Source organism: Antechinus flavipes, chromosome 1 (genome assembly GCF_016432865.1).
Source record: "Antechinus flavipes isolate AdamAnt ecotype Samford, QLD, Australia chromosome 1, AdamAnt_v2, whole genome shotgun sequence".
Classification (NCBI taxonomy): Eukaryota; Metazoa; Chordata; class Mammalia; order Dasyuromorphia; family Dasyuridae; genus Antechinus; species Antechinus flavipes.
The window spans coordinates 96,225,194-96,242,354 of record NC_067398.1 but is presented as its reverse complement, the minus strand read 5'-3'; the positions used below and the strand labels follow the sequence as shown (position 1 = coordinate 96,242,354).

The window sequence follows — 17,161 nt, the reverse complement described above, 5'->3', positions numbered from 1 at the left end:
ATCTACTTAAATTCTTTACTCAGGGCTATCATAAGAACTATCTCCACACCTGTTCATTTTTTATTGTGGTACATCTGTGACTTCCATATTTTTAATATTCCTGTAATGTTTCTTGTTTAATTTGTTTATTCTTATTTTTATGTAGTTCTAGTTTATAATTTTAGTTTTGAAATTTATAAATTTAAAGACATTTTCTAATATTACTACCAGTAGTATCCCACAAGGAGATTATGACCATGAGGTTTTAGAATGAAAAGGAAAGACTTGATTCTATTTTAAATTTGCTTTCTTTTATATGTGAAGCTTTGGTGAATAATGATAGTCAGTGTACCATATACATGTATATTTCTTAGTAGTGGGATTTTCTTCCCTCTTTTGACCTTCGCATTCATTTTCAAGACAATTAGCTAGGGAAGGGGTATACTCTATGACTGCGTAAGGGAGTGAAATTAACTGAATTGAAAAGGGATTAAAGCCACAACTTTAGCCTTGTTAGTTAATGCCATGCTCTAGTCAACTGAGATAATGAGCTCAGTAAATTATGAGTATAACTTATTAAAATGTCAAGGATCTGCTGTTTCAATATTAAATATCATTAGATAAGAGTTAGGACTCTTAAGATTTAAAATAAATCCCTGATTCAGAAAAGAAAAAAAAATCTTCAAATATAATAAAACCAACTTGAAATTCAAGAGTTGTTGTTTTAACTCAAACTATTCATCTTATTATTTAAAGGCTCATTTTATACTTTTGTGTGATAGGGATCATAAAGATGAGAACAAGTATAGTAAGCAGTATCATTCTTTCTCTATTCCACAGAATGACCTGAATAATTTCACAATTCCTTTACTATTTACAGAATGAAGGGTAGGGATTTTGCATTCTTAAAGATATTTTACTTCAAGACTAATTGATAGAATAGATGCATTGCTCCATTTCATGTCAGACATGTGCATCCCATTTCTATTTTATAATTGGAAGGAATGTTGCAAGTCCTTTGTCCAAACCTATCATTTTACAAATGATTTGAGGACCAAGGAGATTAAGTAATTTAATCAGTGTCATACATATCATAATTGATAAGGCTTGGCTTTGAACCCAGATCTTCTGACTCCAAATATAGGTGTTGTTCCATTTAAGTGGCATGTTTCAGCCTTGACTTCTTTTTATCGATGTAGTCACTTATTACCTGTGTGTAATGTCTGGGCTCACTCCCTGGAGGGGCTCAGGATCAGTCAGAGTCAGGAACATCAAAATCCTTGGACTTTAGAGACAGAAGTGAGGAGGCAGGGAAGCTGCCACTGGGCTTGCCAAAGATGGAACCTGGACGGTGGAGGCTGAAGTCTCCCCTCCTCAGCGTGCTGTGAGAGAGACTCTGACCTTTCCCTCAGCCCTCCAATTCTTGCCCATGATTACCTCACCACTACACATTCAGCAGGCGCCAATGGTGAAGATTGCCATCATATTACCATCTCATCTAAATATATGTATATAGAACCATTATCTCACATTGAATAGGTAATTAGCCTTAAGTGCTCTGCTGTCTTACACCTTTTCTGGGTTCCAGCTCTCTACACCTATGTGACCTTGAGCAAGTCACTTAATTCAGGTCTCCCTTGTGAGGATAAAAAGGGGTAATATTTTTAAAGAATATTTTAAAAATAATAATAGCTTTTTATTCATAATGCATACAAAGATAGTTTTCTACATTCATCCTTGCAAAACCTTGTTTTATGAATTTTTTCCTCTTCTTTCCTCTCTCATCCCCCAAACAGCAATTATCAAATATAGTTTAAACATGTGCAATTCTTCTACACATATTTCTACATTTATCATGTTGCACAAGAAAAAATCAGGTTAAAAGGAGATAAAATGAAAAAAAAAACACAGGCAAGCAAACAGCAACAATAAAAGATGAAAATACTATGTTATGATCCATGTTCAGTCCCCAAAGTCCTCTCTCTGAATGAAGCTGGTTCTCTCCATCACAGACTATTGGAATTGTCCTGAATCATCTCATTGTTGAGCCAAGTCTAAGAAATAATATTTTTAAGGTGTTTGTTTTGTTTTGCTATGGCTATGATTGCTATAGTTATTTCTATTTATTTCAGCACATTATCTCCCTTGAGTTTGTTTTCGCTTTTTTGAATGGTGTGTTATTTAAATAGTTTGTGAATATATTATGTCAATCCTGACTACTACAATTTAGCATAAATTATGTTCCATTTTATAAGGGGGTGTTTGTATGTCCATTTTCAGACTATCACATAAGTTAATATTTTAAACTATGAATTAATCTTGACATGTTACTCTTGAGCCTTTCCTTCCTATTAAGAAGGAGAAATTAAATGTCACTTGGGAAATTTGACTAATTTTAATACTGTAGATAAAATGCATTAAGATGAGAAGGTTTATATCTCCAAGAATTCTATCTTCATTAATTGATGTTAAAATTCTGTTATAATATGCTTTCAACCTTAGAAGTCTCTGTAATAATTGAGTGTGATGTTCACATAGCTGGAAGATACCATTACTTTATGATTATGCCAACATAGCTGACATCCATACTGACAAACTAAAATTATGCATGAGTTTACAAATCTTAACCTTAAAATATTGACTCTTCTATCATAATGATAATTACATTTATTACACTAATTGATAATTAAATTTTCATGAACAAAAATGTCAGTATATTGAAAAAAGACAACTGCAGAATTGTCATAGTAGTGCTTATTTCTTGCTCATTTTGTATGAGTTAGAATTTTTCTTAAATCTACATGGAGCAAATGATTTGTATCTAATATATCTCAAAGGAGAGAGACTTCTTTGTATTTTTCTCCAATCCTAGTGAAAATACTTTGATAAAAATATAACTGGCCATAACAATGAACACTTTCTTTTAAAAATTTTCTTTTTTGATTTTATTTATTTTAAAGATGATTTTCTGGTTTTAATTGAATTTCTAGGAAATTGATTTTTTTATTATATTAAAGTTTGCTTTTAAAGATATAATTTTTCTTAGAAGATTGCTTTAGTTGTGTAGCTGAAATTGATATGTTATTTTATCTACTACCATAACTGGCTAAAAATTATTAAAACGTATTTTCTTCTAAGTTGATGGAAGGCATTAAAAATAGAATTTGAATCCTGCAGTTATAATAATATTGGTAAGGAAGAAAAGAAGAAAACATCCTACTGCTGTTCTCAGGAGTCCTCTTCTTCCATTGTCTTTTATTTTCTCAGTTTTCTACCCCTGCCATCAGTCAAAGCAGAATCCATATGGGATGCCCTTTCCCTCTCACTGGTTGCTTGGTTGCTCATATGACATAGAAAAATGTCAATCAGCAACTCTTTTCCAAAGATTAAGTCTTACCTTTTACTCTGTCACTATCTTCTTTATTCTTCCAGTTCTTACCATTTGCATTACCTATATTCTGTGCTGTCCCCTGGCATTTTCATTGTCCTTTAGCACCATTGTTTCCCATCCTAGTAACCAGTTGCTTTGAACCTGAAGAGAATCAGGTTCAAAATAGTCTAGTTCTTGTTGAGCCTCCTATATTTTGAAGAATGAAATTATTATTTATAAAATCTTGAACTTAATAATTTCTCTATTTTGATAGACTCTTTCAAATACTTGGATAATTGAGGATCCATTGACATCCCTAAATCAGTACTATATAATATATAATATAAAACCAGTTTTAGGTTTGTAATCCAATTCCAAAATACTGAATCTTTTCCCCCTTGTCTTCAGGAGCAGGAATTTTTAAGTTTTTTAGTCTCTTTGAGGGGCTAGTGAAGTCTATGGTAAGTCTTTTTTTTTTTAACAAAAATTTAGAAAACAAAGTATATAAGATTACAAAAGAAACAAATTATGTTGAAATTGTTATAATATTATTAAACAACACCCCAAGCATACAGATCCTAGTTTAAAAACTCAGAATCTAATATTGCTTATTTATTTTCTTAAATTTTAAAATTCATTTTGAACTTAAATACATAAAAATAAAAAAAAATTCCATGTACACAGCATAGTATAATATATTTTTATTCTCAGTTGTGCAGTTATTTTTCTCCTCTTTCCATCCCATTCTAGAGAAGGCTATCATTAGATAAAAAGTATGTTTATATGTGTGTGTGAGTGCACACATATATGTAAAACTATAGTGTACATACTTCTATTTATCTTTTTCTCAATGTGGATAATATTTTCATTCATAGATTCTTTGTAATTGATTTGAGTATTTATAACACTCAGACTGACTTAATTGTTCAAAGACATTCTTAGTATGCTATTACTGTATACAGTCTTGTCTTGGTTCTATTATTTCACTCTTCATTATGTCTTTCAAGTCTTTCCATGTTTTTCTAAAATCAACTTGCTCATCATTTGCCATAGTACAATATTCTATCACAACCATATGCCACAGCTTGTTTAGCTGTGCCCCAGTGCATCCCCTCAATTTCCAATTTTTTTTTTTTGCTACTTCAAAGAGAACTGCTATAAATATTTTAGAACATACCTATTCTTCCTCTTTTCCCCTAATCATCTTGGGAAACAGAACTAATAGTGATTGCTGGGTCAAAGGATGAATACAGGGTTTTTTTTTTTTTTTTTTTTTTTTAACTCTTTGGGATTAAATCTGGATTGCTCTCCAAAATGGTTGGATCAGTTCAGAGTTCTACTAATAGTGAATTAGTGTACCACTTTTCCCACATTGCCTCCCCCCCATTTGTTGCTTTCCCTTTGTATCATTTTAGCCAACCTGATAAATGTAAAATAATATTTCAAAGTTATTTTAATTTGCATTTCTCCAGTTATTAATGATTTAGAGCATTTTAATTTGATTACCGATAGCTTTGATTTCTTCTTCTGTTCATAACTACCTATATATAGCCTTTGCCCATTTTTCAGTTGAGGAATGACTTTTAATTCTTAGAAATATGACCAACTTCTTTATATATTTGAGACATAAGATCTTATTCTGAAGGCATGTCTATAAACCTCCCTTGCCCCAATTATCTGCTTTTTTCCGATCTTGACTACATTGGTTTTATTTGTATAAAACCTTTTAAATTTAATGTAATCAAAATTATCCATTTTACATTTCACAATGCTTTCTTTCCTTTTTGTTCATAAATTGTTCTTCTATCCACAAATTTGGTAACTAATGTAATCCATGTTGTTCTTGTAATACCTCCTTTTATATTTAATTCATTTATCCTTTATGACCTTATCGTGGTAAATGGACTAACACAAATAATCTTCTATCCCCATTTCTGCCAGACTGCTTTTCAGTTTTCCCAATAATTTTTTTTAACCAAATAATGAATTCTTAGTCAAAAGCTTAAACTGTTACATTTGTCAAATTCAGAGTCACTATAATCATTTACCACTATGTATTGTGTGTCTACTCTGTTTCAATGATCTACCTTTTGTGTGTGTTTGTGTTTGTGTGTGTGTGTATGTGTGTTTGTGTGTGTATTACTTTCTTTCATAGTAATATATTTTCAATTTTTCTTTTCTTTTCTCTTTAGTTTCATAAGCATTTATCATCTCTCCCTTCCACTGCCTTCTTCCTTTCCTTGGTAAATAACTTTAAAAAAGCACTCCATAACCAATATGAAGAGTTCAGTAAAAAAAAAAAAAATTCTCCTGTTGTCATTCTATACTTTTTATTACTTCTCTGTCATTTTCTTTCTTCTAGAGTCTTTGTTTATCATTTCATTGATCAGAATTTTGTCTTTCAGAATTTTTTTCTTCCACAATGTTATCGTTGAAAACATTTTATACTTTTCATTTCACTCTTTCAATTAGTGGAAGTTTCTTTTGAAATTGTTCATTCTGTCAATTTTTTTTACCTTACAGTTATATCTCATTACATTTATATGCCATAATTTGTTTAGTACTTTTCCAATAGATGATTATACCCTTAGTTTTAGGCAATTATGAATAAAGTTACTATAAATATTTTATACATTTTATACATAAACATACACATTTAACATACATATATTATACATCCTTCTTTATTTGATCTCCTTGAAGATAGAGACTTAGTAGTTATATTGTTGGCTCAAAGAGTGACTTTTTGGATAGTTTCATGAATATATATTTTTATTATGCCAATATTATAATATCCATGATGCTTTTTTGAGTAAGATAATTCTTTCTAGAGCTAGATTTTATTTATGGCTCTCACCCCACCATTGCTTTTAATCATAACTGTGAGGTTAAATCCTCTTACTCTTTGTATATCTAGCTTATCTTCCTTGTTGCTCATATTTTGTGTATTTCTGTAAACATTTAATAAACCCTGTATGTGTGTATGTGTGCGTGTGCGTGTGTGTATATGTGTGTGTATATACACACACATATATGTAATATATATACACACATATGTGTAATATATACATACATAATCTACGCATATAGGTGAAATAGATATATACACACAAACACATACATATATATAAAACAGTAGGCCTTTTTCTTATTTATTATTATTGTTAGGTTGACAAACAGCTGTCTGAGTCGTCTTCAGTAGAGAATTACCAACTGTTACTATTCTGTTCTCCTTCTTCTAACACTTACTAGATTATTTCATTTGATATCACTTTTAGTTTCATATCAATATTGCTTGTAGGGCAAGGAGCTGTTCCCCTAAGAGTCCAATCTTTTTTCTCTGAGCAAAGATTCATATATAATAGTATGATTCAGTGATCCTCCTCCTTCTTCTATGTGTCACATTTTCCACTCTCTAATGTCCTCATATAGAACAAGATCACTTTTTTCCACAATTTTTTCTTTGTTGAAGCTTTACTTACTTAAAACTGGGAAATCACTTTTTCCCCCCCATCTGACTCATTAAAAAACCTATCCCAATTAAACCAAAACCTTTTGGCACTCTTTAATAATTATGATAGATAAAATATCCTATAGATTTTAATTTATCATTTGGGAGATAAGAAATTATGCTTGTTATTAGTTGCAGGTTGTAGGATTGAGCCATGTTTCATATTTCATCCTGTTTGGAAGAGTTTAGCCAATTTCATTGACAAAGTAGATTGATTTCTGCAAGCTTTCAATTCATTTGATATTTTCTTCTCTTCTATAAGGTTGCATGATTGTTTGGATAATTATATATTGTGGTAAGCATGTCATGATCCTTGATGCCATTTTAAAAGCTTGACACTTGCTTTACTTTTTATCTTTTTTTTTTTTTGCACTAAATCTTGCTAACAAATGCACTAATAATAAGCACTAATAAGGCTTCCAGTGTTTTATTCTTGAATAAAGTTGACTGGATTTTCAAAGGCTACCTAGCATAGTACTAGCAGCTTTTGCAGAAATGTTAAAAGGCAATATGGTGGAATAGGTTGGTAAATTTCAAGCTCTTCAGATTTTTCCCACAAACAGAACAAATTTGCACCTCAGGGCAAACATAGAGTGGTGAAAAATCAAGAAAAACTTGGGGCAGAAAAGGAGTCCTTCTGATACAACTCAAGAAGATCAACGAAAGACCAGGGTGGGAATTAACTCATGCAAGTGCAAACACCTTCTCTCTCCATAGAAATACCATGTGGGGAGCCCTGGGATGAGCTGGGTGTGTTTGGATCCTGAGCAGGAACCACAGAAGCTGTCACCTCCAGCACTCCATGTGGACTCAGTAGTCTGAGTCAATCAAAAAGATTGAGGAACTTTTTGCTGATAAGGAATGCCAGGTCTATCTCTGCTGCAGAGCCATTATAGGGGAAAAGGAGCCAGCATGTCATGAGTGCTGAGTCAGTGGGGCAGCTGTTGGCTGCTGGCACTTGCAAGATGGGGAAGCTCTTGGTTTGGAGTTCCAGGTCAGAGGGGAGAGCTGAAGTAAAGCTAGAGGTACCATTCCCCCATCTCACAATTAGAAATGCTTGCACTAATGTTTCTTATTTAAAAAAAGATGAATCAGCAATGAAGAAAAACTTTAACCATAGAAACTTACTGTGGGAACAGGTAAGATGAGGGTTCAATTTCAGAGAAGGATACTGAAGTAAAAAAAGGCTTCTTCTACTCAAAGAATAGCATTAAATGGCTTCTGGCCCAGAGAATTTATAGAACTCAAAAAAAGAATTTAAAAATCAAATGAGAGAAGTTGAGGAAAAACTAATAAAATTAAAAGATAAAAACCATCCAAGAAAAACAAGAAAAAAAGTTAACCAACTAGAAAAGGAGATACAGAATGTCAAAGATGAAAGTAACTCTTTGAAAATTAGAATTGGGCAAGGGAAAGCCAGCAAAACTATGAGAGACTAAGAAATAACCAAACAAAATTTGAAAAAGTAGAACAGAATGTGAAACATAAGAAAAATGACAGATCTGGAGAACAGATCAAGAGAAAATAGAAGAATAATTGGATTGCCTGAAAATTGTGACCAAAAAAAGAACCTTGATACAATAATGCAAGAAATAATCCAAGAAAATTGTCCTGGACTGACAGAACATGAGAGAAAGTAGAGGAAAGTAGAAATAGAAAAAAATCCACTGATCACCACCTCAATGAGATCCTTGTGGAAAACACAGGAATATTATTGCCAAATTTCAAAACTACCAGATCAAAGAGAAAACTTTTTAAGAAACAAGAAATAAACAATTGTAATATGCTGGAACTACAATTAGAATTTTACAGGACCTATTAACCACTGCAATAAAAGACTGCAGGTCCTGGAATCATATGTACAACCAATCAAAAGAACTAGGCTTGTAACTAAAAATACCATATCCAGCAAAATTATCCATAATATTGAATGAGAAAAAAATGATTATTCAACAAACTTGGCAGATTTTCAGGTCTTTCTTTGAAAAGACTCCTCCTGAGCTCAATTGAAAATTTAACAAATAGGAACCAATATCAAACATCAATTTCAAGAACTTAACATGGACAAATTGTTTATGTTTTTTATGTGGAAATGTATAGAGTGCTGAAACTCTGAAAAAGTATACTTGAATCAGACAGCAGAGCACTTAAGGCTAATTAGCTATTCGATGTGAGATAATGGTTCTCTATACATATATTTAGATGAGATGGTGATGTAATGATTCTCCTGACCACTGGTGCTTGCTGAATGTGTGATGGTGAGGTAATCCTAGGCAAGGATTGGAGGGCTAAGGGAGAGGGTCAGAGTCACTCTGCCCCAGCATGAGGAGGAGAGAAAATTCAGGCTCCAGACTCCAGAGTCCAGGATCATTTTTGGTAAGCCACATGGCAGCTTGCCTGCCTCCTTCACTTCTCCCCCTGAAGACCGAGGAGTTTGATTAATCCTACTCTGATTGAGCCTGACACCCTCCAGCTAACTAGCCTGGACATTATAGAAATGTCAATTTTAAGTTTTATATCAACAATAAGGTGGCTCAAAATAAAGATTTGGGCAGAGTTAAATAAAATAGTAATTATGTTATATAAATGAGATGCAGAGGTTGAATAGACACAGAGCCAGTAGAGGAGGATGGAAAAGTCATAGTTCTGAAAATCTATTCACATTGGGAATAAGTTAATTAGGCAGCATTACATATATACCATGAAGGGTATAGCACCAAATGGGAAGCAAAGGGTGAGGGAAGAAGACAAAGATTTTCTTGGTGATTATGTCTTTTCATTGTTCAACTGTTGACATCAATTCAGTTCAATTCCTGATACTGAAAGATTAAATTAATTGTATTAAGAAGGCAGAAATCCAGTACTTTTATATAACAAACTATAAAAGGAAGATGGATAAGTTATATCCAATATTAATACTAATATTGATAAGTTATTTTAGAGTTTTTATTTATTTTATTGGTGTATTTGATGTATAATAAATATTTTGCATATTTTTCTTATGTATAAGATAGTTCATACTAAAATATAAATGAAAAATAGAAATTCAATTTATAATGTTAAGTGAACACAGTTATTTAACTGAGATGATTTTTATTAATATTTTCTCTATTGCTTTCTTTTACACAGTAAAGAGTTGCAGGAGCTGCAGAATTTTTACCAACAAAACCAGGAACACACAGCACACCAGGCAGAGCTGATCCGGCAACTTCATGTTCTCAATATGGATACACAGAAAGTACTGAGAAATCAGGAAGATGCCCACACAGTTGAAAGTATATCCTATCAAAAAGTATGCATTTATTGTCATAAAATTTTATTTACCAAAAGTACAATTAGATAATTTAGATTTTCTAAATTTCAGTGTTCTCTTGTTAACCTCCTTTTTATAAATTTTTTTTTAGATAAAACAACAGAAATTGGCATTGAATTTGATGGTATTTTATATGCTAAGAGTAATACTTAATACTTAACAATAGTAGGACATGCTATAACTTGGGGGAAATGACTATAAAATGATCATTTCATTTCATATGCAATGATGGCATATGAAATCTACTTAGATTTTATCCCTAACAGTCAGGAGCTTGTGGGATAAAATGTAAGGATTGATTTTGTCAAACAGAATTCCCTCTTGTGCTTAGAACATTTGGAACTACAATTTTATGTGAATGGAACCTGAGATTATGAGCCTACTCTTACCAATTTAGATACTATCTTGAATAGGAAACATTAAGTAATGATAAAGTCTGGATTATTAAGTTTATTGATTTTTTCCTCACCATATTTAGGAAGTATAGAAGCAGTATTGTATAATAGAGAAAAATGCTGGATTCAAGATCTGGGTTTATATTCTGCTTCTGACCCTCCATGTTATGAAATCTCTCTGTGCCACAGACCATATCTTAGAATCTACTGCGTTGCTGAGGGGTTAGGATCTATATTTATAGAAGTTTCTACAGTGAGATATGCTGTGTTGGTCAGATCACAGATCCTTTACATATTCATTATTTGCAAGAGTTTAAGATAATGAATTGATTCAAGAATTGTACGATTCATGGAGTTTATAATATGGAAAATATTTTGTGGTATGTTAACATTCAGTTTAATCCAGGGTCATAATATTCATTTTTCTGGTTTAATACTAAATGGTTAAAGTATCAATTTTTTTTTTACATTTGCTGACTTTTTGTTTTTCATATTTAACTACCAAATGATTTCATTCTCCCTCTCAAGAAACTGGCTCTGTAATTTAGGTACACTGACATTGTGACAATGATAGGCCATGCCAATGCAGTCTAAGTAGTGAGATTCATATATTTCTTCAAATTAATAGGTTCATAGTACTTAAAGCTGAAAGGGAATTTTAGATAACTTTTGTTCAGTCTTCTCTTGATGAAGATGAAGAAACTAAGGCCCCGCCCAAAAGCCAACTGGCTTGCTCAAGATCACAGAGAAAGATCTAATCCAAATTCAGTATTCTTTCCACCATAACATGCTAGTATTAGTTATCTGCTTAAGCATTTGAGCAAAAACAATTTATGATAGAATATATCTACCTTTGTACTAAAATGAATTTATTTATTAAAACTTAGGCTTAATCTATAATTAAATAGTAAATAGATAATCTCTAATAGTAAATAGATAATTTCTGATTTAAATTCTCCTAAATTATATGTATTCCATACATTCAAACTGTAACCTAGAATTAATGGTTGCCACAGAAATTCTTCTTTATTCCTTTTATTATTCTGTAATAAAATTAGAATTTTATTCTCATTCTTTCTTTTCTGCCTCTACTGATTAATATCTTTTAGTTCTATCCATTTGCACAATTCTGTTTAAGAAAAATTAAGTGCATATTTTTTGATGTAAGACATTGTGCTAAGTGGTGGGACAAAAGTAAAAAGTGAAACGATCCCTGCCTTCAAGAATCTTGCATTCTGTTACATGTAAATAACTATAGTACAAGGAAGCAATACAAGGATAAGGTGAGGGATCAGAGATTTCATGGAGGAAGTGTCATTTGAGCATTGGAGGAAGACAAAATAGGGAATGGAACAGATGTGTGGAGCCAAGATGTTGGAGAAAAGTCAGAGACTCTCCTGGACTCTCCTCAATATTCCTCCAAAAAATTTTAAATAATGGCCTCAAAAGAAATTTTTGTGGGTAGCAGAACCCACAAAAAGAACAGGTGAAGCAATTTTTTATCCCAAGGCAAGTTATAAGGTCAACAGGAAAAGTCTGTTTCACTGGGGTGAGAGTGGACAACAGGCTGTGCCACAGCAAATCAGCAGGAGGTCGTGGGGGCAACTGAGTCAGTTGTGGTTTCTGGATTTATCAGCCCACAGATGATAAAGAGGTCAAACACTGGTCAGAAGGAGGTTATAGGGCTTCCTTTATCAGCACTGGGGCCAGGACTTTTCTTTCATTGTTTATATTTGACTCTGGGCCACAGTCTTGAATCTTAGTCCCAAAGTAAAAAGGTGCATTAGCACACCAGAGTTTGCAGTTATTAGGGAGCTGAGACCCTGATAACAGCTCCAGGGTAGAAAAAAATGCTTGTGGTCAGTCACAGATGAGAACATAGGTCCAGAGAATAGTAGATCATACCACTCTGGAAGAACTGAAAACTTACAAGTTCCTAGAATTATCTCTTAAACATCTACAAAAAACCTCTCAAGCTTGGAATAGTGCCCCATCTACTCCGGAAACAGAGCCTCACTTTGGCATACAGTTAAAAATCATGAAATAGTCTGGAAAAATGAGCAAACAGTAGAAAAGTATTCTGACTATAGAAAGGTGCTATGGTAACACGAAAGATCAAAACACAACCTCAAAAGAAGCCAACAAAGTCAAAACTGCTACATCTAAAGCCTTAAAGAAAAATAGGAATTAGTCTCAAATCATAGAAGAGCTCAAAAAAGATTTTAAAAATCAAGATAGGAAGAGAAAAAATTAGGAAGAAAAATGAGAGTGATAAAAGAAAATAAGGAAGGATCAGTAACTTTGTAAAAGACACATATAAAAATAATGTAGAAAATAATACCTTGAAAAACAAGATAGACCAAATGGGAAAAAAGGCACAAAAATCTAATGAAAAGAAGAATGTCTTTAAAAGCAGAATTGTCCAGATGGAAAAAAAGATATATAAAAATTCACTGAAGAGAATTTAAAAAGTAAAATTGTTTAAGCATAATCTTAAAATGGAAGAAAAATAAATGTTTAATTATTGCCAAATTTTCAGGGTTTTGTTGTCAAAAGACCTGAACTTGAAGAATATGATACACAAAATCCAAGAGAAATATAATGTAAATGTCAAAGACTAATTATAAGGAACTCAATAAGGACATTCTGTTAATTTTTTAAATGTGGAAATATTAATTGTAAGACTAAGACTCTCAATAATTGGGTAGTCTGAGAGAAAGGTAGAGATGAATATGATGGGATTCTAAAAAGCAAAACTGTAGGAAAAGGTAAAAAAAATAATTATATAAATGACATGTGGGAGAAAGAACTGATGCAGAGGAATTAGATGGGGAAGGAGAACTTCTGGAACCTTCTCTCTTCAGAAATTGGTTAAAGAGCGTAACAATGCATATATATATATAGATCCAGAAAGGTAAAAATTCTTCTATATTCAGAAAGAAAAGAGGATAAGGATATTGGAAAGGGGGAAGGGATAAGAGAGATTTTAAAAGGGAACCCAACTCACATCAGATCTGTGTTAATGAACAGTAACACAGACATTTAGTTTTTTATTTTATTTTTTACATATGTATTTTTTATTTTTTACATGTATATTAACTTTTAAAATACACATTTCTTTATTAATCATGTTGGGAGAGAAAAATCAGAACAAAAGGGAACAATCACACTAGAATTTAAAAAAAAGCAAAGAAAAAATGAATATAGTATGTGTTGATTTACATTCAATCTCCATAGTTCTGTTTCTGGATGCAGATGGCATTTTCCCCAAGTTTATTGGGATTTCCTTGGATGGCACAATCTTGCTGTTATTCTGTACACTGTATTCTGGTTCTGCTTATTTTGCTCAGTATCAAAATCCAGGCATTTCCATAATCAGCTCGGTCATCATTTTTTAGAGAACAATAATATTCCATTACCTTCATATACCACAGCTTATTTAGCCATTCCTCAACTGATCGTCATCTACTGATTTTCTAATTCTTTGCTACCACAAAAAGAGCTACTACAAACATTTTTGCACATGTAGGATCTTTTCTCTCCTTTAACATTTCCTTGGAATACTGATACAGCAGTAGTTGTACTTCTGGTTCAAAAGGTATACACAATTTGATAGCCTTTTGGGCAAAGTTCCAAATTGTTTTCCAGAATGGTTCGATCATTTCTCAACTCCACCAACGATGCATTAGTGTTCCTGTTTGCCCACATCCCCTCCAAAATTTATCATTACCTTTTCCTGTCATTTTAGCTAATCTGAGAGGTGTGAAATGATATCCTAGAGTTGGTTTAATTTGCATTTCTCTATAGTGATTTGGGACCTTTTTTTCATATGACTTATAGATGGATTTAATTTCATCATCTGAGAATTGTTCATATCCTTTGACTGTCAACTGGGGAATAACTTGGATTATTATAAACTTGACATAGTTCTTTATATATTTTAGAAATGAGGCCTTTATTAGAAACACTGGCTGTAAAATTTTTTTCTTAACTTTGTACTTGTAGAAGTAAACCAGAGTTAGGTGGGATAAGAAATAAGAGACACACACAAACATAATATAGAGATAAGCAGTTTTATGTAAAAAAAAAAAGCAGGGAGAGTTATTATGATATCAGAAGAAGTTAAAGCTAAAAGAGAAAAATGGGAAACTACACGGTATGTTAGCCATATTAATCAATGTTGTTTTAGACTGTACTAGTTCTCAAAGTCTGGTGCAGAACATCCTCGGAATCTCTGAAATCATTTCAGAGAGTCTACAAATTCATAATTGGTTTTTATTTTTAATGTGATCAATATCTATAACTATAACCTATATAAACAAAAAGTCTTTGGACAGATCCTCAATCATTTTTAATAGGATAAAGATATTGAAAACAAAAGTTTGAGGACCACTGTTTTAGAGTATTTAAAATAACTAGAGTTTAAGGTTGAAATATTGCTATAATATAGGAAATGATAAATTGGTACAGTTAGAAAAATATGGAGACTTGGACAGATAAAGGAAGAAGATATTATCCATCTTCAGATCAGTATAGTATGATATGAATGCATATGTATGTATATGTGTATTATAGATTACTGCATATGTTTATATATAGTTATGTATACATATGTATTTATATTTAGGTATATATGTGTGTGTCTTTCTGCTTAATTGTAGTCTTTTGGGGGGGTGAGGAGGAAAGGGAATTAAAAAAAAGAATAACACAAAAAGTCTATAGCATAGAACAAATGAAAACCTACAAGGAATCAAAGAAAAGATGGACAGTTTTGAACACACTGTGTAGAATTTATCATATAGAATCTCTTGAAATGGATATTTATTGCTTTATATTTTGAATCCTCTCTTATATTTTTCTGTTCACATGATAATCTTTTTCTTTTCCTATTTTGTATTTAAGTTGAAAATAAATAAATTAATTTTAAAAAGAAGAGAAAATTGGCCACCCGGAATATGAGATATAAAAGCTTATTAAAGAAAATAGTTCCTTAAAAAATTGGGCAAGTGAAAACGATATATCAAGAAACAAACAAAATCGAAAGAATGAAAAAATAGAAGAAAATATAAAATATCTCATTGTAAAAACAACTTACCTGGAAAATTGATCCATGAGAGATAATTTAACAATTATTGGCCACCTAAAAGCTTGATGTCATCTTTCAAGAAATTATCATGGAAAACTGTCTTATACTCTGGAAGCAGAGGATAAAATAGAAATTGAAAAAAAAATCCACCAGTTACTTTCTAAAAGACATCCCTAAATGAAAACTCCCAGTAATATTATAGCAAAGTTCCAGAGCTCCAAGATGAAGCTCCCAAGGAGGAAGACAATTCAAGTGGCAGAAATAAGGAGAGCATTCCAGACATGGTGAATTGCTTATGTAAATTCATGGAGTCAAGAGCTTCATACTTCAGGTCTGTCCACCACTATTATTATCCTTACTTTGCAATTGAGGAGACTGAGACAAAATAGTTTAAATGACTTACTCATACTTGGCTAAATTTGAATTCATGTCTTTTTCACTCTTGCTTACTTCCACTGTGCCAACAGAAATATTAATGAATATTACTCCAGACCTTTATGTACCCATTATAAGTGTCTGTGTGCAATTTCATTTTTCTTTATTGTACATAAGTGAAAATAAAGGACATATGCTTGTGTGTAGGAGAGTCTTTTCATTCCTTTTCCCTGTTTTGGCGTTTTTATACCTAATACCTGGCAAAGTGTCTGACAAGTATGGTCTTAAGAAATGTTAATTGATCATTACTAGCATTTAAAAAGGCAGCTGGATGATGCATTGGACAGAGCTAGATCTGAAATCAGGAAGATTCATCTTCCTGAGTTCAAATTTAATTCAGATTCTTACTAGTTGTGTTATCCTGGTCAAGCCCCTTAATCCTGTTTGTTTTGGTTTCCTCATCTATAAAATGAACTGGATTAAGAAGTGGCAAACCACTTTAGTAACTTTGCCGAGAAAATCCTAATTGGAGGTTATGAAGAGTCAGAGATGACTGAAACAATTGAACAAGGCAGTAAAAATCCTTACAAAATTTGAAAAAGATTTTATGCTTGCTTTAAGAAAACATGAGATTTTGTTAATTTCACTGTAAACTAGAGAATAAGAGAAGCTTTGGGCAAAAGGCTTACATTTTGAATGTGGAAAGAGCTTTGGTCAAAAGGCTCACATTTTGAATGTAAAAAGAATGTAAGTTAGCCTTGTATTTGAAAAATAAGAAAGGTTGAAAAATATTTTCAAAAGCTAATATCTACTAATTTTTGGTCTGGGTCACTGATTGCTTGCAGTTTATAGTTGTAAGAGTCCCATCATATACCATTTAGCTTTATAGCTTTTCAGTAGAGAAATTTTCAGTTATATTTTGATTGAAGAGGGAAAGGAGAAGTTGTATTTCTGGTGTTCCGACCTATAATTCTAAATGCATTATCTATACACATGGTTGCACATAATGATTAAGTTTGTTATAATCATTAGTGTAGTATTATGCTTCAGATACACACTAGTTGAAAGAAGTTACTGTGACCTGATCTACAAACTCCAAAACTATTTATATCAACATAATTTCTATGTAAAA

General features: G+C 32.1%; 1 protein-coding gene across 1 annotated transcript in view; it reads left to right on the top strand.

The window, feature by feature from the left end:
- CNTLN (centlein) overlaps positions 1 to 17,161 on the top strand; it is a 446,067-nt gene that overhangs the window by 150,699 nt on the left and 278,207 nt on the right. The window contains exon 8 of the mRNA XM_051970804.1: positions 9,990 to 10,152. Coding sequence (XP_051826764.1) covers positions 9,990 to 10,152 — 163 coding nt within the window. The remainder of the gene's footprint in view (positions 1 to 9,989; positions 10,153 to 17,161) is intronic.